The 27,161-nt window shown below is 45.4% G+C and overlaps 3 protein-coding genes across 5 annotated transcripts; 1 reads left to right on the top strand and 2 right to left on the bottom strand.

The window, feature by feature from the left end:
* Positions 1-1,845: 1,845 nt before the first annotated feature.
* On the bottom strand, positions 1,846-8,080 carry ANKRD66 (ankyrin repeat domain 66; the record flags this gene model as incomplete). The annotated part of the gene is made up of 3 exons (XM_084202200.1): positions 1,846-2,023; positions 6,394-6,622; positions 7,942-8,080. 3 exons carry the CDS (start codon positions 8,078-8,080, stop codon positions 1,846-1,848), a joined length of 546 nt encoding a protein of 181 aa, XP_084058326.1.
* Positions 8,081-9,710: 1,630 nt separating this feature from the next.
* Positions 9,711-26,118, top strand: PLA2G7 (phospholipase A2 group VII; the record flags this gene model as incomplete). Of its 3 annotated transcripts, none has more annotated exons than XM_084203029.1 (11): positions 9,711-9,972; positions 16,564-16,691; positions 18,726-18,876; positions 19,433-19,526; positions 20,153-20,221; positions 20,700-20,847; positions 22,255-22,368; positions 22,644-22,735; positions 23,152-23,325; positions 24,305-24,453; positions 24,799-26,118. In XM_084203029.1, 11 exons carry the CDS (start codon positions 9,711-9,713, stop codon positions 24,900-24,902), a joined length of 1,485 nt encoding a protein of 494 aa, XP_084059155.1. In that variant the 3' UTR covers positions 24,903-26,118. The 3 variants fall into 3 exon arrangements, with proteins under 3 accessions (XP_084059155.1, XP_084059156.1, XP_084059154.1); XM_084203030.1 differs by lacking the exon at positions 9,711-9,972 and adding an exon at positions 15,914-16,066; XM_084203028.1 differs by lacking the exon at positions 9,711-9,972 and adding an exon at positions 15,914-16,393.
* On the bottom strand, positions 14,086-15,819 carry IMP3 (IMP U3 small nucleolar ribonucleoprotein 3). The gene has a single exon (XM_084202867.1). It carries the CDS (start codon positions 15,782-15,784, stop codon positions 15,227-15,229), a length of 558 nt encoding a protein of 185 aa, XP_084058993.1. The 5' UTR covers positions 15,785-15,819; the 3' UTR covers positions 14,086-15,226.
* Positions 26,119-27,161: the final 1,043 nt, after the last annotated feature.

Raw genomic sequence — 27,161 nt, 5'->3', positions numbered from 1 at the left:
TTCCCAGTGCACTCTGGCTCAGTGAAACACTCAGAATTTGTTCTGGATCAGAGAAACAGCATGAAAAGGGAGTGGAGGAGACAACTCACTGTGAACTGACTGCACTTTCATTTTCCTTCCCCCTGTGCTGCTGTGGGGGAGGAGGTGGAGGAGCTGGGGATGAAGGGGTGAAGTTGAGCCTCAGATGGGGGAGGAGGTGGTGGAGGTAGCGGGTTCTAGTTTGTGTTTATTTCTCATCATCCTGCTGTACTTTAAGTAGGTAAATAATTAAATTCATTTTCTGCACATCAAGTCTGTTTCATCTGTGACAGTAACTGGTGAGTGATTTCACTGTATTTATCGATCCATCACCTTTCCATCCTATTTTCCATCCCATCTATGGGTGACAGTGAAGGAACAGCTGGGTGGGCATCTGGCTGCTCCCAAAGGTCAACCCACTGCAGCAAGTGAAACATGCAGAATGTAGCAGAACCTGAACTGGTCACTTCTACCACCAGCTCAGGTCCAGATGCAGATTGTAAGCATCTCTTCTGGATACATCTCCCCTGTGAAAGGCCTTGAAAGGACAAAAACAGCCACACATCCCTTCTTCCCCTGCTGCTGCTCATGAACTTCATCCTTTAACATGACAATCCTGACCACTTCCACAAGAAAGCCCTGGAAGATCCATCTCTTTCCCTACATGCAGTGCAACATCCACCCCTCACAACCTCACATGCCACAAGACTCAGCAGGCAAAGCCCAGCACCTTACAGATGTTACCCCACAAAATACCACCGCCCCAGAGGACCACACTGGGTCTCTCATTCCATCCCCATGAAACCCCTGAGAATGTGACAGCCAGCACAGAATCCCTGTCCTGTGCACCAGCCCCACTCAGCTGGCACTGGAGGGGACAGGGTGTCCACCAGCACAGCCACCCTGCACAGCCCATGGGGACAGATGCAGGATGTGCCCAGCCTGGAGAAGCTGACACATGAGAGATGTCAGAAGTCAATGGGAATGGCTGCCCAGTGCTGGCACGGTATGGAAAACTTCTCTGGGTCACATTCCAAATTTTATGACTGAGAAGGGAAAGCATTAAAAATGCTTTTGCCATGGATAGTGTTGATGAGCAGAAGCAGAACTCAGGAGCAGTGGCACACCACTCCTATTTGCAGAAACATATAAATGGCTAGGAACAATGCTAAAAAAAAGGCAGTGCTCCAATACCCTTGGTAGTCACAGCTGTCTAAAAGCAGCAAGGATGGAGCACATTTTCCCTTTTGCTGGGCCAGGGATGGAAGATTCAGGCTGTTGGACCCATGTGTCCAGTGAAAGCTCAACATTAATATCTCAGCTTCATCCAGAAGAAGCAAGTACATCCCACTTCTAAGAAATGAGTCAGGCATCACCAGAGGCTGCAAGTCCCTGTAGAGCCTCCTGGTTGACTCAGTGACAGAAGAAAAGATGCAAAGGCCACAGGCATCAGCAGAGCAAGCAGAACCACAGTCCAAGATACTTTTGTGTATCAGATAGGATCAAGGCTATTTTTTTCCCTGGCAATACGTGTAACTGCCATTGCAGTAACTTGAAACATTACAGTGATTTACAGTACTGGTATATTTAAACATATTCCTCAGTTGTTTTTATTTTTGAGATCAGCTACATAGAAACACACAGAGAGACTGAAGCACTTCTAGCTCTTAAGGAGATTGTTTACAGTGTATCTCTAAGGATGCACTCTTGTAGCCTTCTGCTTCTTCCATTCACCCAAATATCACACTGCACATCCACGTGAGGTCTGCCAGTGCCTTTGCTCTGCATTGCAAGTGCTCAGAGGCACCAAACATACACGGCACACTACTACTTCCCCTTTTTCCTCCCATTTTTCTTTAGAATAGAGACCGTACATTTCTCCCAAAAACATGGTGGATTTTTCTTAAGTTCTTCTTTCTTGAGTTCCCAGTCTTCATCTCTCTGGTCTAAGGGCATTTTTTTCAGTGCAGCTTTCCTGCGGTAGTTCCTGCTCTCCACCTCTGCTCTGGGAGAGAAAGCAAGAGTGAGCACAGCACACACACTTCTGTTCACAGGTGTCCATCTGCAGGGTCAGGGGTTGCATCTCGGTCTGGTCAAAACCCTGATGCCACCAACACTTGAGAAACACCACAGTGTCCAGTGTGGTGCAGCCCCAACCTCCCCTCACAGGGAGTCCCTAAGCTCCAGCACTGCCTGGATTCAGACATGGACATTCCAAGTGTAAATCTTGCCCAAGAGAAGACAAACCCTTTCCTCTTTCTGCATGGCTCTGATTTTTTAGGCACTCAGGATTCAGGAATCTCTGTCAGAAACACCATCCAATATCAGGAAAAATCCTTTTTTTCTGTAATAGAGCATTTCTGTCACATGAGTGCAATGCTGTTCTAGCTGCCAGCACAGAGCAAAGCCAGCAACTCCATATTGATGGATCTCATCACGTGGGCTTTCTACATCATAGTCACAGAATGGTTTCAGTTGGAAGAGACATCATCTCATTCCATACCTTCTGCCATGGACAGGGACACCTTCCCCTAGACCAGGTTGCTCAAAGCCCCACCCAGCTTGGCCTTGAACACTTCCAGGGATGGGGCAGCCACAGCTTCTCTCGGCAACCTGTGCCAGTGCCTGGCCACCCTCATAGTCAAGAATTTATTCCTACTATATCTAATCCTACCTACCCAGGCCATTTCCCCTCATCCATGTCCTTGTCCAAAGTCCCTTTCCAGCTCTCTTGTAGGTTCTCTTCAGGTACTGAAAGGTGCTCTAAGGTCTCCACAGAGCCTATGTTTGACAGTGGTGGTTGATGCCCCATGGCTGCTGGTGTTTAAGAGGCCCTTCATAAGATGCTTTAAATTCTGGTCAGACCTGAAGTGGTCAGGCCATAGGACTAGCAGTAGGTCCCTTCCAAATGAACTACCTTATTGTCTTCTATTAAATATCTGCTTCCAAGGGCAAGAAACCTTTTTCTATACCTTTTTCTAGTTAGTTAGTTAGTTAGTTAGTTAGTTAGTTAGTTACTTACTTACTTACTTACTTGGTTAGTTACTTAGTTACTAAGTTAGTTATACATGAGTATTTATATGCCCTGCTCTTAGATAGCAGTACCCTTTGGTACAATTTCAACAGCTAGCACTTTGCAGAGAGGCTGGCAACAGTCACAGGCTGAGGGTCTCTCTGACATTCTTGGCAGGTCTCATAGCACCTGAGAGTAAAATCCTTCTCATGCAAACCAAATCTAATGCAAAATATGCATTTGCTATTCAGAAGCAGCTGTTTTGAAAGCAGCTGTTTCCTAACTTTTGCATGTTCTTGCAAACGTCAGTGAGTGGAACCGATAGCAGAGGAATATTCCTAATATTTGCATGTTAATAATATTTCCATGTTGATACATGTAATATTTCCATGTGGGTGCAGTCATCAGCACAATTCAGTGGCCCAGCCCAGGTAGGCAGGTAGTTCATGCAGCTGGCAACACCTGGGGACCAACAAACAGCATGCAAGGGTCATATGGTGCTAGAAGTGGCTGAATTTGGATTCAGGAAGGATTTGGATGCTCATAGGCCTGTGTAGATACGCACATCAGCCCTGCAGTTGGTGAAGACCCTCAGATTGTTTTAAAAATTGCCTTTCCTCTCGTTTTGCATGACAGGCAAATATCCAAAACTGACAGGGATGGTGTGTAACAAAATGTTCCTCATAATTATATCCCACACACACCACTGTGTGGAGGGCAGAGATGCTGCACAGCATTTTGTGCAAGCGCACTCTTAATTCTCTGTCTGCAGCACACACAGTACTGCCCTGTACCCTTTGGTACTGCCTGACCCTGGACATCAACTCTGGGACCTTCTGCGCATCTGAAGGAGCAGATGGTAATCAAAATTACACTACAAGTGACAGCTGTTCCTCCTAGTTTACTGATGTGATGCCAGTGTGCAAGGGTGAAAACATCCACTGTGGTCATAAATTATAGTGGCTGGTTTTAAAAAGTATTCCTGAGCCTCAGTAATAAACTCTTGGCTGCCCACAGCTGGGTTATGGCCACGAGGTGATTGTACAGGCTTTGTGTGTATTATAAAATGTTCTAGACTGGGCATTTGAAGCATCTTCCTAGTCATTAGATCTCCCAGCCATGCTGAGCCATGCAGCTGTGGGGTAAGTCAGGCCAGCATGTGGTTCTAAAAGATAAATTTTCCACCTTTAATCAGTCATTCACCTCAGAAAGCCGATCATCAGCTGACCTGAGTCACCATGGGCTGTTGCTAAGGTGTCTCAGACCAGGATGTCAATCATTCTGGCAATCAACCTGTCATTCATTCTCCCAGGCACCTCTGCCTGCCACAGGCATTGCCTTTTGGCATCATCCAAGCAATTCCCCTGCCCCTTGCTCCCATGGCTCTGGAGCACATCCAGGACATAGCAAATAATACAGACTTGGCAGGAATTACTGGTGAGATTAGTGCAAAATGGACAGCATTGAATAGGCAAGTAATTGCTATAAATTTTTCATTCAAGGGGTAGAAATCTGCAGACTTTCTCCCTCTGGGTTAGATAATATTCACCTGTTCTGGTATAGAAACTAAGTATGCCAAGAGCTGAGAAGAGTATAAAGAGAATCTCCACTGGAAGACAATGCCCCATTCTCAAAGGTCTGGCAGACCTGAGCTTTACTACCTAGACACTGGCTAGGTAGTAAAAAATTCCAATTTGCAAAGCTTCATTATCAGCTGCTAGCTGCCTAAATGCCTTTAAACTGAAGGTCTGAGAGTAAGAAGAGCTGATACATCTGTGTGGAAGGAAAGTGGTGAATAGTGGGAGATTACAGCATGTCAGTTCCAAAACCAAAAAGACTTTAGCTCTAAGATGGTCTCGAGGCCCCATTCAACCAGCTCCATCACACTGGAAAGGGCTTTGAGCAATCTGGTCCAGTGGAAGGGGTCCCTGTCCATGGTAAGGAGTTGGAATAAGATGAACTTTAAGGTCCTTTCTCACCATTCTATGATTCTGTGTTGGGTGGGCGGGTAAAATGCAAAGCTATTAGCAGCTTCCAACAGCCAGAGCTTGGAAACCAGAGCTTGTGCCTCCCCCACAAAGTTTTCTGGGCTCTGTACAGGGGAATTTTGCACAGTTTGGTTGTCTTTTCTTGTGGAAGGACTGATGTGTCAAGATAAAAGGTGGGCATAGGGCATTTCAGCAGGAACCAAGCTGAAGAAGTACAGCAGAAGGACAGCCGTACCTACAGAAAAGTTTATTTGGATTAATTAAAAGTGGCATTTGTCAAGCACTGGCCTCCTCAGATATTTGCCTGTCACTGTGCCTGATTTTGAACTTGGCAGCTCGTGTGCTGCACTGGCAAGCTGGGGACTTTCAGTTGGATAAATGCCTATAAAAAAAAACCCAGGATATACATGGTACCAAAGCAGTCTTGAGGATGTGGAAGTGGTAAAAGAGATGCCTGTGAAGGATGATGATGGGACTGTGAAGTCACAGAAAAACCCAGGGAGAAAACACTTCTGGGAGCTCCCAGCACTCCAGGGTCTGGCACATATATTTTTCGTGGGCAGTATATTGAAGTAAAGTAGTGTTGGAACTGTGGCTTGCACTGAACAAGTTGGTTGGCCTCTGGTGATCTGTCCCACTCCTTTAGAGAGTTGAAGGATGGGACACAGCTCAAACCTCTGCAGTAAAGCATTCTGATCCAGGGAAACACATTTGCAAGGATGAAAATACCTGTGAGCCGAGCCAACAGCTGAAAAACAGGAATGGTAATTGGGAACCATTAAAAAGCATATTTCTCATGGCATGTGCTGCCACAGTGTTAAGTGTAAGCAATTAAGACAACACGGATTTTCCCAAAGTTTGGAAGTACTATATGACCATCCTATTAAGTGGTCTAATTTACAGTGATTATGTAAAAAATAGGGTGGCTTTTTTCTTTACTATAAAAAAGCCAAATTATATACATACAAATTTATATACACACACAGAGCTGCTGAGGGCTGTTCCTAAACAATTCAACTTGTGTATTTGCTATTCACCACTGTAAGGGGTTAACACTTCTCAGTTGTTGTCTTTCATTTCTGTTGCTTAATAACGGCTCTGCAACATCCTTACAAAAACAATGATGTCATGAAGTGGTAACGACTTTGAAAACATACGAAGGGAAACCGCAGGAGGCGGGGGAATATAAGAATTTCTTCTCACGGCTACTCCATGACAGGCCCGTGTTTGCTCATCCACTACAGCTTGTGTGTCAGGGCTTTAGCAGGTTTTGGGTGGGAAGATAAGCAACACACTTTGTGTGTTCTGGTCCTCTGTGGAGCAGTGAAGTTAATTTTCACTGCAGTTGCAGTGAGACCGGCCACCACTACTCACTTTTCCAAGAATTCGGTGCACTCCCGGTGTCCATAGATCTCTGCGAGCCTCCGGGGAGTGTCTCCGAAGAGGTCGGCGGCATCCATAGCAGCATGCAGGGAGTGAAGGGCGCGGAGCACCCGCAGCTTCCCCGCCTCGGCAGCGAAGTGAGCCGCGGTCCAGCCCACATCGCTCCGCAGGCAGTGCCGGGCACCGTGATCCACCAGGAGCCTGACCAGGTCCGACCGTCCTGGCAAAGCACAGCAAAACCAGGAGAGAAGATGCTTTAGAATTTGTACCTTCAGGATGCACAAGGCAGTCACAAACAGCTGGTCATAATTCCCTCAGACACGGATTTCACCCACCTGACTATTTGGTTTTTCATATCAGTGATACTGATTGGAAAATGCTGGTTATTTTCTCCCAAACTAGACTGTTTCCAGAAGAAATTTACAATAAAAACAACAACCAAATCAAAAAGCTTTCTAATTTCAGAACAGCACATCACAATTATTCATTGACCAATTGGCTATTTCACTGCTTCATTTTGGTTTTTAGTTCAATTGCAAAATAAAATTTAAACATTGAGAATGAGAAAACCTGTGAACAGCTTTACTAAAACAAAGTTTTTTTGGATAGCAGGTAGAGAAACTACTGCTTTTTCACTTTCATATTTTTCTAACCAGTGGAATTGCTTAAAGAAGCAAAAATAGTTATTTCTACACCACTTCACACTGCCTTGAATGAGCTAGACTATTCCAAATCCCATCTAGGCTCTGTCAGCTTCTCACCATCATTTTTGTTAAGTAGATCAGTCCCCTTTGCTAATGTTTAAATGCCTAAGTAATCCATCAGAACAAAACAAAACATGGTCTTAAGTGTAAAACAGGAAATCACGCACTTGATTTCTGAGCAAAGACAGATATGATGACATGAGAGCCCAACAAATACTGTAGCTCAGAGAAGTAGAGGTCCCGTTTCCCATTTTACACTGTGTGCAATTATACATTATTTATTGTTGCATCATCTATTTTTTGGGCTGCAAAGGGATATTTGAGTTTACCAGACACTTCTGAAGGTGAAGGACCAAATGGCAGCTGCAAACAGCTCTAGTCCTGCATTGCTCATTCAAAAGGCGGGGATATGAAGAGCAATGTAAAAAACACAGTTATTATTTTGTTCTATTTGGTTTGATAAATACCTGGTGTAAATACAGTGGGTTTGACTTCCTGCTCTTTCCCACAGGTGTACAGGAGAAATAAACTCATGGAGTCATGTCTTAGAAAAGTTAGGGGGGTAAAGCAGCCATTCCCTATGTGTACATCATGTAAATTGCAAATTGTTGTGTGATGGAAGAAAAAAAGCTAAAAATCACTTCAACAGCAGTCCCAAAAACTGTTTTGTAGGCAAAGTTCCCATTTAAACTGATATTTAACTTTTTTTTGCACATTAGGGACAAAATTACCAAACACAAGCTGAGATTTTGCCAGTCTAGATACAATAATAGGTGATCAGCATCACCTTTATGATGTCCATTCACAGAGGTAGCAGAGCTGGGGGTGCCCTTACCTTTGGCAGCAGCCCAGTGCAAGGGGGTCCTGCCATGCCAGTCGACATCCTTCTGGTTTGGGTCACAGCGCCCAGCCTTCAAAATCTTCTTCACCAGGTCATAGTCACCCACAGCCACAGCTTCATGGAGCTCTGTCATGCTCTGTCTTCAGGAAGGCACCTGGTGACAGAGAGATGGTCATTCAGCGGTGTTCATTGATGATCAGCTCCTCTCAGCAAGTTTAATAGGTCAAGCAGCACCTGGATTAAAAATGAGACAGGCACCATGAGAAAACAAGATTTGTCCAATAAAAGGAAAAAGGAATGGCAGGGGGAAAAAAAAATCTTCAAACCAGTGATCACAGACTGATGGTGACTTTTGGTCTGTAGACACAGAAATCTGCAGCAAAGTGTAGTCCTTTATATAAAGGACTTGTAGCTAATGCACATTGAACATTTGCCATGGGTTTGTTGTGCTCACTAACCATGGGAACTGGCTCCTCCCTTGCCAGTGCTGCAGATCTCTTACTGGTAGCATTTTATTGCTGAGAAAATCAGAAACAGAAACATCTATGCAAGCATCCTCTGACGTTCTTTGGTGAAAATGATAAAAAGCGATAATAATAATTAAGCTTACAAAAAGAGATGATAGGGCAAGGACAAATGGTCTTAAACTAAGATTCATAGCCTGTTTCACACCTGGGTGGTTGGACTGTGAGATAAGATCCAAAAGAAAGACCTATATTTGTCTTCTATGAGTTTGACCCCTGCATATCTGGGAAATCTGAATATATTAAAAAGAAAATTAAATTTTGGAGCCCCTAGTGGGCCAAAGAAGTATCATGGGATCTCTGTTACTCTAACCACCTGTGTACTGCTTCCTCCTCCTCATTGTCTCTCACTAACCTTGAAGAACCTGTTGCTTTAGATTAAAAAGAGATGTTCTGACTTGTTCCCCAACACCTTTCAACAGCATCAAATCTATCCTGAAAATGTCAAACTTTAATGCATCCAGCCCATCACTGAAATGAAGGCTGGACAAAAGTACAGGACAAAAAAAACTTGGATCTTTTCATACAACTTTCTTATTCTTTCCCAGCTTCAGCTCATACCCACACCCACAGAGAGGGGAAGCTGCTGATCCCAAGGCAGGAGCTCAGCAGTTCTCCAAGGGGACAGTCCACAGGGTCAACTTCAGAACCAATTAAGCCAAGCCAAATTCTACCTCCCCTCCTCCCCTGTGCCTCCCTTTGCTAGCCTTGAGCCTCATAGGGGCATTGATCTCTCACAAAATTAATCTTTTATTACTGGTGCTAAATTAATCTTTTATTACGTCAGGTGAATTTTCTGAATTCAGCATTACTCAGGGGGCAAAAGCCAGGGCTATGCAAAGCAGGGTGAGTACAGATTTGCCCCACAAGTAGGGACCTGAGCTAAATTCCCCTTCAGCCACCCCAGTGGCAGATCCCCCAAAAGTGGGATCTGCCTCCCTAGACCGTGGTTATCCCCTTCTCATAAGGACAGAGGAAAAGATTTGTATTTTTACAGCACAACCTTGAGCCAAAGCGCCGTCCCCTGCGGCTCACCCGGCCACGGGCATTGCAGCTTCTCCAGGGGGTGTCGCAACCCATCCGGGGGAATTTTCTCTTGGGGTTCCTGCTGCTTGACCCAGCCCCAGCCGGGAGATCCAGAACTCACAGACAGGGAGCCCACACATGACCCTGTCCCTGCCCTACCGGACACGGCCCAGCACCTCGGCGGCCGCGGCCTCCGCTGGGACTGCGCTGGGCATGGCTCCATGCCAGAACTTTGTTTTCCAGGCCCAGGGAAGACTTCTCTCAGAAACATTGTCTCAGCTGGAAACTAAGGCAAAGTTTGGTCCCTCCCCTTCAGGGAGAGCCCGGCAGTCGCTGTGCCTGCGACAGAGGCGGCCTCCTGAGGGAGCAGCCGCTGCTCGCCCGGCTCCGGAGGGCCGTTGGTGGCCAGAGGGGAAATCCTGCTCCTCTGGGCGGCGGGACGGGAGCAGGGGGCAGCCAGGACACCGCACAACAGGTACGTGAAGCCCTGCAAAGAGCAAAAAAAGGATCTGGGAGGAGCAATGGTGACGTGAGGGGAATTTTAAGGAGTTGAGTAATTTCTGCGCAGCACCTCACACAGCTTCACTGCTCGCACTCCCTGTCCCCAGCCCTCGAGGGATCGTGCTCCTCGGCTTGCTTCCTGCCTTCCTCCCTCCCTCCTTCCTTCCTTCCTTGCTTCCCTCCCTCCCTCCTTCCTTCCCTCCTTCCCCTTATCCAGCTCCAAATTCCTGTGCATCCCTGCGGAAGGGTGGGAATGTCCCTCCAGGTAACGGGGTGACAAGGGTAACAGGGGACATGTCCCTTCGCCTGTCTGTGTGTGGACAGCATTCAGGGAAATAAACCCACCTCAAACACGGCTGTGTCCAGCGTGGGGATGGGACGTAGCAGTCCCAGGCTGCATCGGGGAAACTCCGACTAGATGGAAAATATAATTCACAGTGAGCGTGATTAAACTGTGCTTCAGGTGTCCAGCACTGAGACATTCAGACCTGAGACAGCCCCATTCGTGCCCTGCTTTGAGCAGGGGTTTGGATTAGGTGACTTCCAGCGTTCCTTCCCCACCTAAATTCTTCGGGAAAGCTGAGAGGGCCAAAGTGTAGGAGGTTGGAGTGCTCTTCCAGCATGGCATTCACCTTCTTCAAACCCAGCATCCCCATATACATGCACAGGACCCTGCGTCCCAGATGCTCTTGGAGCTGGTGTGAAGAGAAGGTGGTTTTAGGATGTGGCTCCCCTGGTGTGTTTCAAGTCCAAGTTCAGGTACAAGGGACAAGTTGAGGACTGCCATGTCAGCCACACGGACCCGCCGGGACAGCCTGCCTGCACTTTACCCTGTGACACAACCATCCCAGCCTCTCCAGGAGCTGCAGGTGGTGGCTCCTCTGGGTACGGATTGGGGGTGGTGGTGCTGCCTGGGCTTGCACTCAACAACCCCACTGACATGTTCACAGCAGCCCAGAAACTGTGGTGACTTACTGCTGGGGACATGCGGGATCTAACTGTGGTGACACCCTGCTGGGGACGCTTGGGATCCCCTAACAGCCGCTCCAGGAGGAATGGGACATGCTCAGATCTCCATCTCATTAATGGGTGGCCTCCCCTTTCTCTGCCTGCTGGGAGCAAAATACTATCTTCAAAATCAGCTGACATGAGGGAGGAAGAGACTGCTGTGTTTGCTGAGAAGTGAGAAGAGATGGTTCCCAGCAGGCAGGTTTCCTACTACAAAGTCCTGCTGCAGGCCTAAACCAGCAAGCAGTGGGTCAGAAAAGATACTTCACTGCCAAAAATGGTGTACTTAAAAGCAGGGACAAGAGCTGGGGCTCTTATCTAAGTATTGACATAACTCTTAAGATAATAATCCCCCAGACTCAGTGAATATTGAAATGTTTTGGCTTCTGGGATAGGGACTAAGATGATCCCATGCCCTGGTGATGAGAAATGGCAATCTCCAGGGTCAGATCTGTCAGGGGATGTATATAAAACCTTATTCAGAGCTCAAAAACGGGACAGTGACACTTCCATCTGCTATGGGGTTTCTCAGTGGGGAGTGCTGCAGAGATGAGCATGGGGAAGTGCCCTTCAGCAAGCCTAGCCCAGGATATCGGACCATCACCTGAAAACTTGGGAATTGCCCAGTTCTACTTTAGTTTCTCAGTCTCCATTTCCCATCTTGAGAAGGGGGATGTACCATCCTTCCTCAGCCCCAAGCCTCATGGTGATTTGCTGTCAGTGATTGACTGAGGTCAGCACTAAACCACACCAAAATGTCTGATGGAAGCAGCCTTTAAAACATGTAGCATTCTTGTTTACTGGGAAAAAAATAGAGCTTAGATCAGTGAAAAGCCACAGATTTGCATTTCAGTGACAGCCTCAGCCTTTTACACACTGCAGCACAAAAGGCATCATTGTGAAGCACTTCTTTCTTCAGCTCCCCCACATTCCTCAGCCTCAGCTTCTCTGCTTTGGCAGCTTTCAAATAAAGGGAAAGCCAAGGTCAGGAGAAAAAAAAAAGAGAAAAAATAAAAGGGAAAAAAAAAAATCAGAGAAAAAAATAACCCCCTCAAACCTAAAACCATAGGCCCTGGTAAAACCTCCTTTCCTGCTGCCCACTATCCAAGTGAGAGCTCCTGCCTGGAAACTGCTCGCTGTTTGCCAATGGCTTTTGCACTTCCCAGACCCCCCTGCAGCCCCATTCTCCTTTTCTGGAGAAGCTGGTACCCCTGCACTCCCCAGCTCCTGGGACAGGCACATCTGGAGGTGGCAGTTGCCAAGTTTTGTCAGGCATGGAGTGAATTTGCCCCATCACCAGCACCACCATCCTCTGTCCTGTAGCAACAACTTCACACGAGACACATGGAGATGTTGGGGCATCAAGCCCACTTCAGAAGGTGCAAGGAAGAAGCACAGTGACACCCAGGACCCCATCCTGTCGCTCTCACATGCATAAGTTCTCCTGCTGCAAGTCCCCGGAGCACTGGAGGGGAGAGTTTGAAGGACCTGGCCCAAAAAAGGCAGTGTTGGATCTTATCCTCATGCCAGTTCACACATGCCAGGACCATGGAAGCTGTGCCAATCTTACTGACATTGGATCAGTCTTGGAATTTAACAAAAGCCTCCATGTTTATACAAGTGCTGGGAAAGGCTGTAGGTGCTGCTTCCTGTGCCCTTTCAATCCCCAGTTCCAGAACTGCTGCAGGAACCACTCAGCAGTGGCCACAGCATGTCAGCTCAGGAAAACAAACCCAAACCCAAACCCAGGAACTACAGGCAAAACCACCATCGAACAGGAGGAAGCCATAATTTCCCTGGTTGTAATCACCAGCAGGAATGTGTCTGTGCTGCTGGAACTTCCATCTGTTTGTCGTACTTGAAGCAGACCCAGCTCTGGTCAGGGATGTGCAAGGACTCCAGCTGTTAAAAAGTGAGGAGCAGAACACTCATCTCAGGTCTCAGCTACTGTAGAACCAGCACAGTTAGGAAATTCCAGACTTAAAACACACAGACATATAAACACACAGCCTGATTTCTCAGAGAACATAAGAATTTGATTTTCAGTACCACAGGAGGAAAACAGGGATCACGGATGCTGTTATCCCACATATTTCTAGGGAAATCAATTCCCACAGCTTAATAGTCTACAGGGTTATTTCTCTTTGGCTACAGATGCTGAAGGTGCACAGATGAATGATAAAAAGTAGGTTTCATACAAAAGGAATGGGCTGATGATATAAACTGCAGAGACTGACAGGCTGGAGGTTTGCTATTTCCTTTTCTGCAGTTTCTCCAAGGCCTAAACACACAGTGCAGAGCAGGAATTTAGCATCTCAGTAGTAAAATGCCCTGCACAGTCACTGTGCTATTACTTAAATTCCCCCAAAAGAGTAAAGCACAGCAAAAGCAGTGCTTTAACCTGCACCTGAATAAGGCACCTTCTAAACTTCCCAGGAAATGTTGGCACTGTTCTAGAGGAAATGGAAGCTGGGAAGGTGTTTAAAAGTCAGGCGTCAGGTGTGAAACTTTTTTTCAGTCTGCATTTGTTACCATAAGCAAGATGCACACTCTTAAGAAAAAGGTTAAGATGTTGTTGAGGTTATGGTTACTGAAATAAATTCAAGTACAAACAGCAGTAGTAGGCAAGTGGTTTATCCACCTGTTTAGTGTCCTTTTCTTAATATGTATTATTGCATTAATAATTGTTCTGCTTAATACAGATGGCTTATGAGATTGGAAAGAAATGTAAACATTCTGTTTGCCTTAGAAAAACCTGACATATTATTTGGTGACAGACTGTGGTCATGCAGTACCTCCAAAACATACCTCACCTGAACACTTTTTCTGTTCAAAAAAGCCACACTAAGGCATCCACATCCAGAGCTTTGACAGTAGCTGCACTCCAGCTCTTTGGATTTGGGATGGACAGTCACAGCTCTGCTCCTAAACCTACTGCCAAATCCTTTCGTAGCCCGGGTAAGGGAAAGAGAGCATTCCTAGGACAAACATGTTACAACTCAGTAATAGCCTTCTAGCTATTAAAATAAAACCAGACTTACAGGAGTTACATAAAAACTTAAATTTAATAAAAGTTCTGAAAGGTGGCAAACAGGGCTTACTGGACCATTTAAAAATCAGGATAAACTCAGAGAAACTGTATCATAAACCAGTCCACACATTTCTTCACCCACTAAAAAAACCCAACAGTTTTATTTTTGTTTTTCTGCTTTTTTTTCAAAAGGGAAGAAAGTTCCCAACAGCCCCTGGCTAATGTGCTTGATGCAAAAGTCCCCCCAAATCTGCAGTTATGGTTAGATCAGCTTTTGCTCCAGCACCTCCCCAGTTAGATCCTGATGGATCATATATGATGCCTAATGGTTATCTGGAACCCCACACAGCAAAGACACAACTCAAAGCATCAAACATCCCTTCACAACTTCACATGACAATAAAGTTTTTTGGTTTGTTTTGGTTTTAATTCCATTTTTGGCTAAAACTTTTAATAGTTCCACAAACATGGTATTTGGCCTTCTTGTTTACTGCTGACCTCCAGAAATCCCCTCCTTGTTTCTTGATATCAAGGGAAAACCCTTCCAGAAGAAACTCTGATTCCTGTGCATTCAACAGCTGAAGGAGGAACCAGGACAACCAACCTCTTGGAAAAAAAATGGCAAAGCAGCTAAACTCACGTCTTAAAACAGCCACTTGGCTTGGCTTAAAACCCCTTCCAGCAGCTACTATCAAGCTGCCAAGCACTTAAGCCTGACCAAAATCCTCTCCTGTAACTGGGCAGACTTTTCCAAGCACTTTTCCTTTAAGGGATGTAAGGATGGAGACGCACTTTTAAGGACGAGGGAGCTGGGCATGCTGGGGATGATGACGGAGCTGAGATGTGTCCTGGGGTGATGCCATCTGTCTTTAGCCCAGAAATAAGTTCTGCACCTTTAGACCTGAGAGTGAAGGGGGGGAGAAGAAAAATTTGCCGTAAACCAGGACAGCATGCCAGGGATGATGATGCAGCTGGGCCACTGGATGTATTATTGAACCAGTCGATGTGTAAAGGTTGTTCCTCTGTATGGATGAATGGAACCATTAGCTGTGAAAGGGAGCCAGGAGCAGGTCAATACGACACTGGAAGTGCACAGTTTCCTTCTGGCTCCCTTTGCAGGTGTGCGAATATCCCGTGGTGGCACCACCGTGGTCTTATCGGTGTGCGTGTCCTATGAGGCAGGGCAGCCCTAGGCGGCCAGGTCGAAGTCGTCACGCTCCTGGTTGTAGTCGAGCACTTTCTGCCGCAGGCGCGACGCGTCCACCCAGGTGATGAAGTCCTCGACGGCGCGGGGCACGAGGAGCGCGGGGTCTGTCACCACCTCGGGCCCCACGCGGACGTGCCCCTGCTCCACGAAGGTGACGGCGTGGCGCAGGTTCTGCGCCATGCGCAGCTTCACCAGCAGGCAGGGCAGGCGCCGGCGGCAGAAGGCGGCGGCCGAGAGGCTCTCGCAGACGGCCAGCGACTGCCGGCTGTTCACCAGCCCCAGCCCGTACAGCTTCTCCAGCAGCGCGGCGGCGCAGCGGGCGCGGAAGGCGGCGCTGGCCGGGCCCAGGTCGCGGAGCCGCCGCGCCAGGGCGCGCACGGCGCGGGCCAGCGCCTTGTACTGCACGTAGTCCTCCCGCCGGCCCACCCGGTATCGCCGCAGCGCCCGCACCTCCGCCAAGTTTCCTCCCGACGCCTCCCAGTTCACCAGGTCCAGCCGCCGCAGCAGCTTCTGCTCGTGGTACTTCAGTTTCCGCACCATCTTAACGGGACCGGGATCCGCCGCGCCGCGCCTGAGAGGGACTTTTCCGGGGCGGAGCGGCCGCCGGCCTCGCGGCTTTTCCGGGGAGGAGCAGCCGTGACATCGCACCGGGAGCCCCGCCCCGGGGAGCCCGGCCGGGTAGCAGGGTACCGGGAGAAGGATGGCTCCGAGTCTCCTTCCCCAAGGAGAAGGCTGCAGATAGAGCCCGGCCCGGGATGCGGCTGCTTTCCCCCGCGCTCTGCGCATCGCCGGGGCCAGCCCGGCGCGGAGGGGTCACCCCAGGTACGGCCACACCGCCCCGACACCCGCTCCGGCACGGGCAGCCCGACCTTGTCTCGCCAGGGGCCAAGCCTGGGATTCGTCATTCCTGCTGGAAAAATGGCAGCGGCGTTGCGTTTCCCTGTGACATCCCACTCCCCCTGATGCACAGGCTCGTTTTCCTTGAAGAGCAGCAGAATCCTCCCTCTGTGCGGTTCGTAGCACCGCAGATCTCCCGAGTGCCGCCGCGGCCTCGCCAGCCAAAGGTTTCATCCCACTTTTCTGTAAGTGCACGGTGCTGTCTGCTCCTTGGGATTCAGGATACAACAAGGAAAATCCCCGGTAGAACAGGTCAGGTTGACAATTCAGGATTTCTTTGTTTCTCACGAGCAGATTTCTGTATTGGCTCAATCTTGATTTTCCTAATTCTGGATTTTCAGCGTGCTGGATTTGTTTCAGTGTGGGTGGTCTGGTCTCAGAGGCCATGGTAGTCTCTTGATTTGCTTTGTGTTTTCCCCCAGGTTCGTCGGTGAAGGCACCAATGGAAATGCAGAGCAGCAGCAGCACTGAGAAGTTATACAGGATCCCTGAAGGAAAAGGACCACACTCAGTTGGATGTACAGACCTGATGACAGAAAATGCAGTTGAGGTAAAGCTCTCAACTCTTTGGATTTAAGCCACAATGTTAGTGAAACAACTGGCTGCAGTCTTAAAGCGGAAGGTCTTGCCTGTGTGCTCCATGCTGACACTCACAGTCGAGCTTTCTATCCTCTCCCTCCTGGTATAGGATGTGTACTGGGCATTTACCAGATGGATGTAACCTGCAAACCTTTCTCATGACCAATTCCTCTCTCTTCTAATGTCCTTGCCTTCCTGACTCTCCTACAAAAGATACTGCAAAGAAACTGTGTCCTCCTGGGACCCAGGGGGTTCTTCCCACCCACCCCACTGCTGCCTCCTGTGCTGGGCTCCTGGAAAAACTCCACATGCAGTCTCTGTGACTGTGGCTGTTCTCATCACAAAGTTCCCAAGAGGATTTGGCAGGGTTGGGAAATGAACCTATCTAGTGTTTCAGCTGCAGGGTAAGAGACGAGATGTTTGTTGAGATTTTATCTCACTGAAGATGTACAGGATGTCAATTTTGCAAGAGGTTAGCGCAGTGAAAAGCCACAACAGTGAGACAGGGGCGTTAACCATACAAGTAATGAGCTTCCCTGCGAGTTTCCATTTCAAATCCTCTTGCCTTTGAGAGAATACACCTGCATTTACACTGTGGTTTTACTCTACAGAGTAGCCAGATGGAGTGGAACTTGAGATCAATTTGTAATGGTTTGTATGTTTTCGTTTACTGAGCTTATTCTATATCAGCACAGAGAAGTTATGAGTTTCTCTTTGCAGTCAGCCCATGTGAGTTTTTTTACATAAGCATTACGAACAACTGCAGTTCTCTCAAGCATAAATAATGAACTTCTTCCCCTTTCTGGTAATCAGTTAGTCATTGGAGAGGCTCACTGTGACTGTTCTGAGATCAAGTTAATATCACTACCAATGTGGAGGAAAGTTCTTCCACAATAATCTTTGTGTCAAAGGTTGATTTAAGTTTGATAAGTGAATAGTAACAAACTTCATTAAACAAACTTTTGTTAAACTGATAAATTAGTTAGAAATCAGGCTTTATTTCAAAGCTCATGTTTATTTTGGCCCTGATTGTAACTTGCTAAAGCAAAAGTACAGCTGGAGCAAGACAGTGAATTTGAACGGGGTGTTGCAAAAAGGAAATAAGAATGCAAATTGCACATAGTTCATCTGCTGGGAATTCTGCTTTGTGGTGTGCTTTGGTACATTGCTGCTGTCTGTGAAGGAAAAAGACTGACAAGGGGGTATGGAAGGTCCCTGAGAGTGTGGAAAGCTTGGGTGCTCTCCTGGGATACCTGAAGTGCAGACAGTAAGAGATTTGAACTGGTGGTAAGAAACAGAGGCAAATGAAACACAGGCCAACAAAGTTGTGTTTAGAAGGATGGACCACAAGAGACTTGTGAACATCTTGATGAGGAGGAAGAGCAATGTATTGCTCTCCCTTACTGTGCAGCTGCCCAAGGGCTTTGGTGACAGCCTCTGGTCAGTTTAGGCAGGAACACTGCAGCCATGTTAGAGAGCCTTATTTTCTCCAGGCTGAACAGCCCCAGCTCTCTCAGCTGTCATGCTTGGAGAGGTGCTCCAGCTCTCAGGTCATCTTCAGTCACCCCTTTAACAGTCAGCCCTATAAAACTTACCAAAACACATCATCAAACCATTCCCAGTGAAGAAGACGGAAGAAAAGATCCAGCAAGATGCTGGATTGAGCAAATAGGTAGTGAGGGTTTGTAATAATTACCTTAATTAATGAAGCATTTTTAATAAGCCTTAAGCTAACCTAGAGAAGGTGATGTGTATCTCCACACATGCTCTGATGATGTGTTTCTCATGTTACTTTAAATTCATTGTAGGCACAGGAAGATTCTGACATAGGATTGGCATCAAAGCCTGTATATGATAGTAATTTTCTCATGAGATTCTCATAATTCTCTTGAACTGCATTCTTGCAACCAAAACGTTTTCTATAAATGTTTTAATCTTCTATCTCTGCCATATATAAATAAATACCAATATTCCTTTTTTTTTTTTAAATTTTTCCTAATCCCAGGGAAGCTTTTTGCGCCTGTATTATCCAGCATATGATGCTTCAGATATGGAAGAGGCACGATGGATTCCAGACAAAGAATACTATCAGGGACTCTCTGACTTCCTTAATATGTACCGAGTTGTAGGAGAAAGGCTTTTCCATTACTATGTTGGTAAGACTCCTTCTGGTTTTATTCCTTTATTCTTGTCAGGCTGTTAGTGCTGCAGGGCAGAAAAAGAGTTTTAAGTAAAAAAGTGTGGTTTTGTGGGATGGGTTTGTGTAGTGAGAGTGCTGAATGTGACACCAGCTCCCAGACAGTCCCTGACTGCTGTGGATAGAAGTGTGAAGTGTCTGGGCAGTTTGCTCTAGGTCAGCTGCACCTGTGTGTTGTGATTTAAATCCCATAAGGAAATGGGCTAAGATACAAAAGTCAGAAAGATCATAAGGTCTGAATATCAGCAAGACCTGGATGCCTGACTGAAGATTTAAGAGATATGTAGACCTTGTGCCAGGCTGTGGATGGGAAAAGACAAGTATCTTCTGCCAAGTAGAGCATATTTTCAGAATCAGATCCATATTTGCTTTTTATTTTAAAGATGAGTCTTGGCACCTTATCTTTAGGTGACTGCTCTGATATTGGTGATCACTACATTCTGGGATCTCTCCCACAGGAACAAACGCTTTCTCTCATTCCAGTAATAATGATGTACACTTCCATTTTTATTTAGGTTCAGTGACCTGTCCTGCAAAGTCAAATGCTACTTTTAAGCCAGGAGAAAAATACCCACTTCTTGTTTTTTCCCATGGACTTGGAGCTTTTCGGTAATTTTGCAGTTTGTTTATAAACTGGTTTTGTTGTCTATGGAGACAGCAGTCTCCAAGGGTGGTTCTGAACAGATTTTCAGTAGGGGGGTGAGATCCTTGTGGAGCTGAAACAGATTTGAAGAGCAGGCTGTCGTGTGTCATTATGCCCCCACTGAAACAACAGCAGGGTTGGTGTATGGTTGGTCACAGAATAATAGAACGGCCTGGGTTGGAAGGGGCCTTTAAAGATCATCGCTGCTGTGGGCAGGGACAGCTTCCTCTAGACCTGGTTTCTCAGAGCTCCATTTGTGTTTTCCCTTTGTATGATGGAGGGGAAGATATTTACCAACCCATGAGGATGTTGTAAAGATTAGCTGGTTGATTTTTGGACAGCTCTTTGAAGATACAAAGTGCTGTGTGTGCTACTAAAAATCAGTGGCATTTTCCTTTTTAAACAGACAGTAAAACAGTACCAAAGTTTTGTGAACAGGCTTTGGTGCCTGACATAGGAAATCTTGCTTTGCTGGGTAGCAAATTCAAAGAGAAGAAATATTGAGTGGAGACTAATGCATACCTAGTGTGGTCAGCATTTAAAGAGCAATGGAATTGAAAGAATGACATCTCACCAGTGGTTTTTATTGCAGGACAATCTATTCTGCTATTTGCATAGAGATGGCTTCTCAGGGCTTTATAGTGGCTGCTGTAGAGCACAGGTGAGTGTGCTGCACGTTTTGGAGTTCTGATGGAAAGCAACTTTCTCACATTGAACAGAATATTATTTATTCTAAAGAAGAGCTTCTGGATTTTTTTGAAAAAGAAAAACTAACATCTCTTTTTTCAGCCCTGCCCACACTGCTCATGGCTCAAATTTTCTCCAAACAGAGGGAATTTTGTTTGGATAAGCCCTAGAATGAAAAGTCTTGGGGTAGATATCATTTGTCATTTTTCAGATATGCTATTTGTCTTACTCTTTTTGTTAGAATGTAAAGTAGGTGAAGAATATAGAGGAGGTGGGAGTTTTGGTGGGTTTATTGTATTATTTAGAAAGTCTGTGTAGACTTGGGTTGCAATTGCAGCAGCACTGGTTGATAGCTAGATCACTTCAGATGAGTGAAATCTTAAACTTTTGCTGACTTCATCTCAAACCAAATGGAATGCACACCCAGAAATAACCTCCTCTTGGTATTACAGAGATGAATCTGCTTCAGCCACGTATTATTGTAAAAGAAGGTCCGTTTCTGAGTCACAGGAAGAGTCTCAGCCTAACATGGAAAAGGAGTGGATCTACTACAGGAAACTGAAAACTGGAGAGGAGGAGCGTTGCTTGCGCCATCAGCAGGTGCCTGGGCCGGCTCTGTGCTCTGGGAAGTGTGGCAGGAGGGCTGTGTTTAGGGCTAGCAGGGTCTCCCTTTGGCCCGGGGTGCAGTCTTCTGCCATGGCGCTGGGAGATATGAGAATGGATTGAGTCCTGTGCCTCTGAGGGTGGAACAGCCAACAGTAGCTTTCTTCAGAGCATAAGCTGCTCCCTCAACAAAGCTTTTCTTGAAGTTGCACTCTTGAGCTGAGTCATCTGTTTCTCTTCTGGTTCCACTCAACTTTCTGTTTCTTCTCTATCTCTAACACTTTTACTGCCCAGCCTAAAAGTGACACAAAGTTGAGCTCAAGTGTTTGTGTGGCCTTAGGCTTGCATTAGCTTTCGTTTACTGTTCCATGGAATGATGAATCATGGCTGCTCTGAGTGAGATGTTTTATAGTCCTTACCACACTTGAAGGTGTTTTTTAGCAATGTAAACAGTGCAGACTTCCAATTTATTATAAGCAGTATCCAAGCTGGATGTAATGTGACCATACTGACAAGCTCTTCCAAGCATACACTTGACCTTTAAAATATGGGAGTGGTTTTTCCAGCTAATGAAAACTCAGCCAGGGAGGCGCTTCTCTTTATCTCCCTGGACCATACAGACAATAGTACAAGAGTCATTTCCTGGATGAGTACAATGTCCTACCCATGAGTGTCAATGTGTAATGTCTGAGCTTGGAAATAACCTTCAGAAGCTGTTGTCTGCACATTTTACGAGTAGAGAAGTCAGGAGATTGGGATTTGTTTGAAATTCAGTGATGCACAGACATCTTGTTGGCTGCCTACACACTGTGGTTCCCAAGATTGCTACTATTCCTTGGTTCTTCGTGAAGCTTTTCTTTTACTGACATACTAGTTAAAAACTGTTCTTATGGAACAATGAAAACCTTTTTTTGCAACAGCTTCTCTACAGTTTTCAAGGATGAGTATATATAAAACATGGGATGGGCTTCACTTTTTCTTAGTTTGGTTTATCCAGTGTAAAGACAGTTTCAAGGCTATTGTGTGATGGGGCAGTGATAAAATGACATTTGTTCATCCAGGTGAGCCTGAGAAGCATCAGTGAGTCAGCCTTCCTTTGAGTTTTGCCACTTAAGCCCTTGCACATCCTAACAACCCCTTTTCTTAAGCAGTGACAGGATGAAGGAGTTGATAGCCTTCGGTGCATGTTACAAGGATAAATGCCTCTGTGTGCAGAGGTTCTACACAAGAGCTTTAGCTCTTACACTGCCAGAAACCTATTTTATTTTTAGATGGTTCCATTCTGCAGTTCAGAATAGTGGGGGAAAACTATCAGAGTAAGTCTTGTGTCCAAGGGGCTTTTAAGCCTGGCAGTTTTCTGATGATTCCTTCCACTGCTCTGCCCCAACCTCTCTTTTTACCCAGGTGCAGCAAAGAGCACAGGAGTGTATCAAAGCTCTCAATCTCATTCTTAAAATCAATTCAGGAGAGGAAGTAACAAATGTATTACATTCAGACTTTGACTGGAACAGCCTAAAGGTAAGTGGAAGGTGCCACCTGCATTTTGTTAAACACCTAATAATGCTTCTGATTTCCCCCTTCCATTTCTAAACTGGTTCATGTAAAGTATTCTGAAGATCACTGTGTAGATCTCTGAAAATATTCTCAGGTTATCCAAAGCTGGATAGAGAGTAACAGAGCTGAAATGATGCTCTTCCTACTTCAGTAGGATCTAATGCCTAAAAAAATTATTCCCTTTAAAAACCTAAGTTTGGGAAAGAAAGTCTCTTACAGCACCTGGATTTTTTTGACAGGATTCTGTTGATACTAGCAGAATAGCTGTGATGGGACACTCTTTTGGTGGTGCTACAGTTATTGAAAGTCTCAGCAAAGAAATAAGATTTAGGTAAGTATGCAAAACAAAGCCAGAGACATTTGGCACTTGAGAGGTCTGGAGCAGGGCACTTTACCTAGGATCCCCCAACTACTAATTGACTCCTGAAGAAGAGTGTTGTTTGGCATGTCTTGCTTTCTCCAGCCATGCTTTTTCCAAGTGTGGAGATGTGGTGGAACATAACAGCTGCATCTTATTATATCATGATACTGTGGGACCCTGCAGTCCAGCTGCACCTGGCAGTGGAGACCAACATATGGAAAGAATGGACTAATTCTCTTCCCCCAGAGTAATTATAAAACAAAGTGATTCATTTACTTGTTCAGTATCAGAAAGACTTTCTCTTTCCCATGTCTCTTGCAACTCAAAGCATGCTCAGAACTTCCAAGCTTTCTGCTTCTGTGCCAATATCCAGATGTTTTTGGCAGGTGTGGCATTGCCCTCGATGTATGGATGCTTCCTGTAGGTGATGACATTTACCAAAACAGCATCCAGCAACCGCTGCTTTTTATCAACTCTGAAAAATTCCAGTGGGCTGAGAACATCTTAAAGATTAAGAAGCTCATCTCCAATGACACAAACAAGAAGATGATCACTATCAAGTAAGTGCTCAGGAGCCATCATTTCCATCCGTGGTTAAAGCTCTTGTTGGAGCTGTGCAGTTACAGGTAACTGCAGACAGACAGTCCCTAGAGCACAAGTCTGAGGAGGAAGAGGAGCTGTGGGAGCTGGGGATATTTAGCCTGGAGAAAAGGAGGCTCAGGGGGACCTCCTCACTTTACAACTCCCTGACAGGAGGGTGGAACCAGGTGGGGGATCAGGCTCTTCTCCCAGGGAACAAGAAGAAATGGCCTCAAGTCATACCAGGGGCTGTTCAGATTAGATATTAGGAAATATTTCTTCATTTAAACTGCTGTTAGGCATTGGACCAAGCTGTTTAGGGAAGATGGGGAGTTATTATCCCTGAAGGTGTTTAAAAGACATGTAGATGTAGCATTGAGGGACATGGTTTAGAGTTGGAATGGCAGTGCTTGATTAATGGTTGGATTTAATAATCTTAAAGCTCTTTTCCAGCCTAAATGATACTATGACTGTCTGTCCTCATGGCCCCCGTTTTCACTGTATGTTTAAATTAGCCATACATCCCCTACAGCAGGGACAGAGACCTCTCAAAGCAGTCAGGAACCCCAAGTTTAAGACACTCCAAGGTGTGTATTCCTGCCCTAGGGCACAAGTTTTGTGCTGAGCCCTGTGCAGCACCTGCATTTGAACACTTGAAAGAGTCTGCAGCCAGGAGAGGGATGGCTCTATGCTGCACCACTGAGCAGGCAGACAACTTGATTTTGATGCTATGCCAAGCCACCTCTATTGCTGTTGCAGTTACAGTGACTTACAGCAAGCATGTACAAACCTTCCTCCCTTCTGTGGTTAGGGCAGAATTTCCTGCTAATCTTGCTTGTGAGATTAACCTGGTTTATCTTTTCTGTTTTATCACAAGACATTTGACTGAAGTCTGTGCATCTTTTAATCAGGCAATTTAATGTAGTCTTACAAGCCTGTTGATCATTTTTCTCTTTGCAGGGGGTCAGTACATCAGAGCTTTCCTGATTTCACCTTTGTGAGTGGAGGAATCATTGCAAGATTTTTCAAATTAAAAGGAGAAATAGATCCAAATGAAGCTATTGATATCAGCAATCATGCTTCATTAGCCTTCCTACAGAAACATCTGAGTAAGTATCTGTTTACAGCAAAGTATGAAGTTGACTAATATTTCATTCCTGTGAAGCTTTTTATATAATCATTTGGTTTAAAACAAGATCAAAATAAGTGTGTCAGTGGAAAAAATAAGTCAGACTTCTTCTAGAGGTTTGTCAGTTACTTTTGTAGTCTTGGCAACTCAGAGGAAAATCTCTGCCATTTTGTTCTGGTACAAAAAATCTGGAGTATCATTTTTTCCTCCTTAAAACATTTTTCCTTCCCTACTTTGCCGAACTGATTTCATTATTCAGTGAAGTTTTACAAAAAACTGGTTACTTAACTCATGGCCACTTGGTTTTCTTTCCCCCATCCTACAGGTCTTAAGAAGGATTTTGATCAGTGGGATTCTCTTGTGGATGGTATAGGACCTAATGTTATTCCTGGAACCAATATTGACACATCTCCAGCTGAACCTGAGTAAGGAATACAAAGAAGTACTGAAAATGCCATGGACAACAGGACACTAATATTGGTCAGACATTGCTCAGACATGTGGTGGCATTAAACACCTACAAAACTTTTGGGGTGTGGAAAAAAAAAAAAGGCAAGGCACTAAGTTACATAATCATAAAAACAGAGGGTTTCTGTTCAAATTAATTAGTGGGATGCTCTGAAATACTGTAATAGGGCAACTTCAGCTTTGTAAGCAGGTTGGGGAAATCACTTGGTAATAATTTAAATGCTATTTCTGGTTTTGACTGGATTCAAGTTTGCAGAAAGACAGATTGAGCTCCAAGGAATTCGTTTGTTTACCAGGCTTTATGTCAGTTTGCATCTAGCAAGCCTTTCCTGCAGGGTAGGGGAAAAGAAACAAAACAAAAAAAACCCCAAACCACCACTTTTCGGTTTAGATTCTAAGTATTTCAGCTGTGCTCTGACAACAGTTGGGAGTTAGAGATGCCTGTGAAGGGTGGTGTTCAAGACTGTGTCTTATTTTAATAAGTCACAGTAAAAGCTACAAGAAGGATTTCAGCTGACAGCAGACAAAGTCCAGATGCAGGACTCCTCACAGGAGCTTAATCCACTTAAATGTAAAATGTGTTTAGTGCCATACGTAGAGGAGATGTTTATATCTCAAAAGCTTTTCCATGGGTCACACTAGTAGCAACTGTAATTGCCCTTGGGCAAAGCTCCAGCAGCTCCTCCCTTGTCTGTGTTTCCACTACCACACAGTCAGACTGCAGAGGAAATAGAGATGTGGCAGCTCTACAGCTCCCTTTACATGGTTCTTGTTAGCACTGCTTCAGCTCCCGAGGTCTGTCCAGGTAGTATACCCTCTCCAGAAACTCAGCTTTCTCCAGGCACTCACAATGATCTCTAGGTGATTCAGTTGGCTCCCACGGACAGATACAGACAGCAGTGGTAGTATCTGGACAAAGATTTTCAGCAGCCACCTGGGTGGCCTTCTTTTTGGATCAGAACTGCCTGAAAGAACTGCCTGAAGCTGCCCCATGGAAGGGTGTTTTATAAATTCTGTTAATTTCAAAATCAGGTTACAAACAAAACTACTGAAGCAAACAAATTAAGAAATTAACAGTGTAATTAAGTATTATACATAATCTGTGATCTTAAAATGAAATTGCAATAACACCGAAGATGTGTCTATCAGAATTTAATTAAATTCTCCCCAGCCTAGTGCCATGTATTGTCTCTATTAAGCAAATAAATGTGTTTGTCTTACTGAGTCAGCACTAACACTTGAGATCCACTATGAGATTCACTATCAGCTACCTTGGGTTTCTAAGTCATTGTTTAAGCCTGAAAAATCCATAGCTTCTGAAGAGGAGGGAGTAGCTATGCTATAAAGGAGCATGGAACACCACTATAAAACAGCACCCCCTTTTCAACACCTGAGGAGGAGAGTAAAAGGTGAGACCTCCTTAAAACAGCACAGGTCCTTAAAACAGCTCAGCATGTTGCACACGTGGCAGCAAAACCATTCCATTGGGTCTTCTTCATATTTATAGGAAAAGTTTCATCTTTCATTAGTACAACTGCACCAAGTTCAATTAGTTAGGTACAATTAATGTTTCAAAACATTTACCATAGCTTACAGTGCTCTAGAGCTGGTAAGGGTTGAAACACAACCAGTGACTGCAGAACAGCCCTCACACAGCATCTGGGCCTCTGCACAGGAACAGACACAAGTCATTAAAACACACAAACAAACCAGTATATACCAGGCAAAGCTTTATTCCAGCTTCTTCCATTGCTTTAGAACAGCAGTAAATGCAAGACTTCAACCCAAAACAACTATGTTCCCCTATGGAGAGAAAAAAACCTCCCCACCCCTACCCCCAAAAATACCCCCAACTTTTTTTTTTTTTTTTTGAGAAAAAAACCACTTAACAATGCAATTTTTCCAAAAGCAAACATCAGAAAGCAGTGCTGTACAACACAATAGCATATACAGAAACTCACAAGAAACATCTGTTGAAGAACCACCCACCAAAAACTCCATACAAGTCAGTGCACCCCCAGTCAAAAAAAAATGCCAGTCAAGAGGCAAATTCTTATTTAGGAAATTACAGCTATAAGAAACAAGCTAACAATAACAGTCTAGCAACAACAGCTGTAACAAAACAAGCTGAAAATAACAGTCTGACAACACTATTCCTTTATAGGGAAGTTCAGCAGTGACAGGCATTTGGTCAGGTAGAAAAAATAAGCCACTCAATGC

The sequence above is a fragment of the Fringilla coelebs genome, assembly GCF_963513975.1.
Source record: "Fringilla coelebs genome assembly, chromosome: 3".
NCBI lineage: Eukaryota > Metazoa > Chordata > Aves > Passeriformes > Fringillidae > Fringilla > Fringilla coelebs.
The sequence above is the reverse complement of the archived record's forward strand: the minus strand, read 5'-3'. Positions and strand labels throughout refer to the sequence as shown.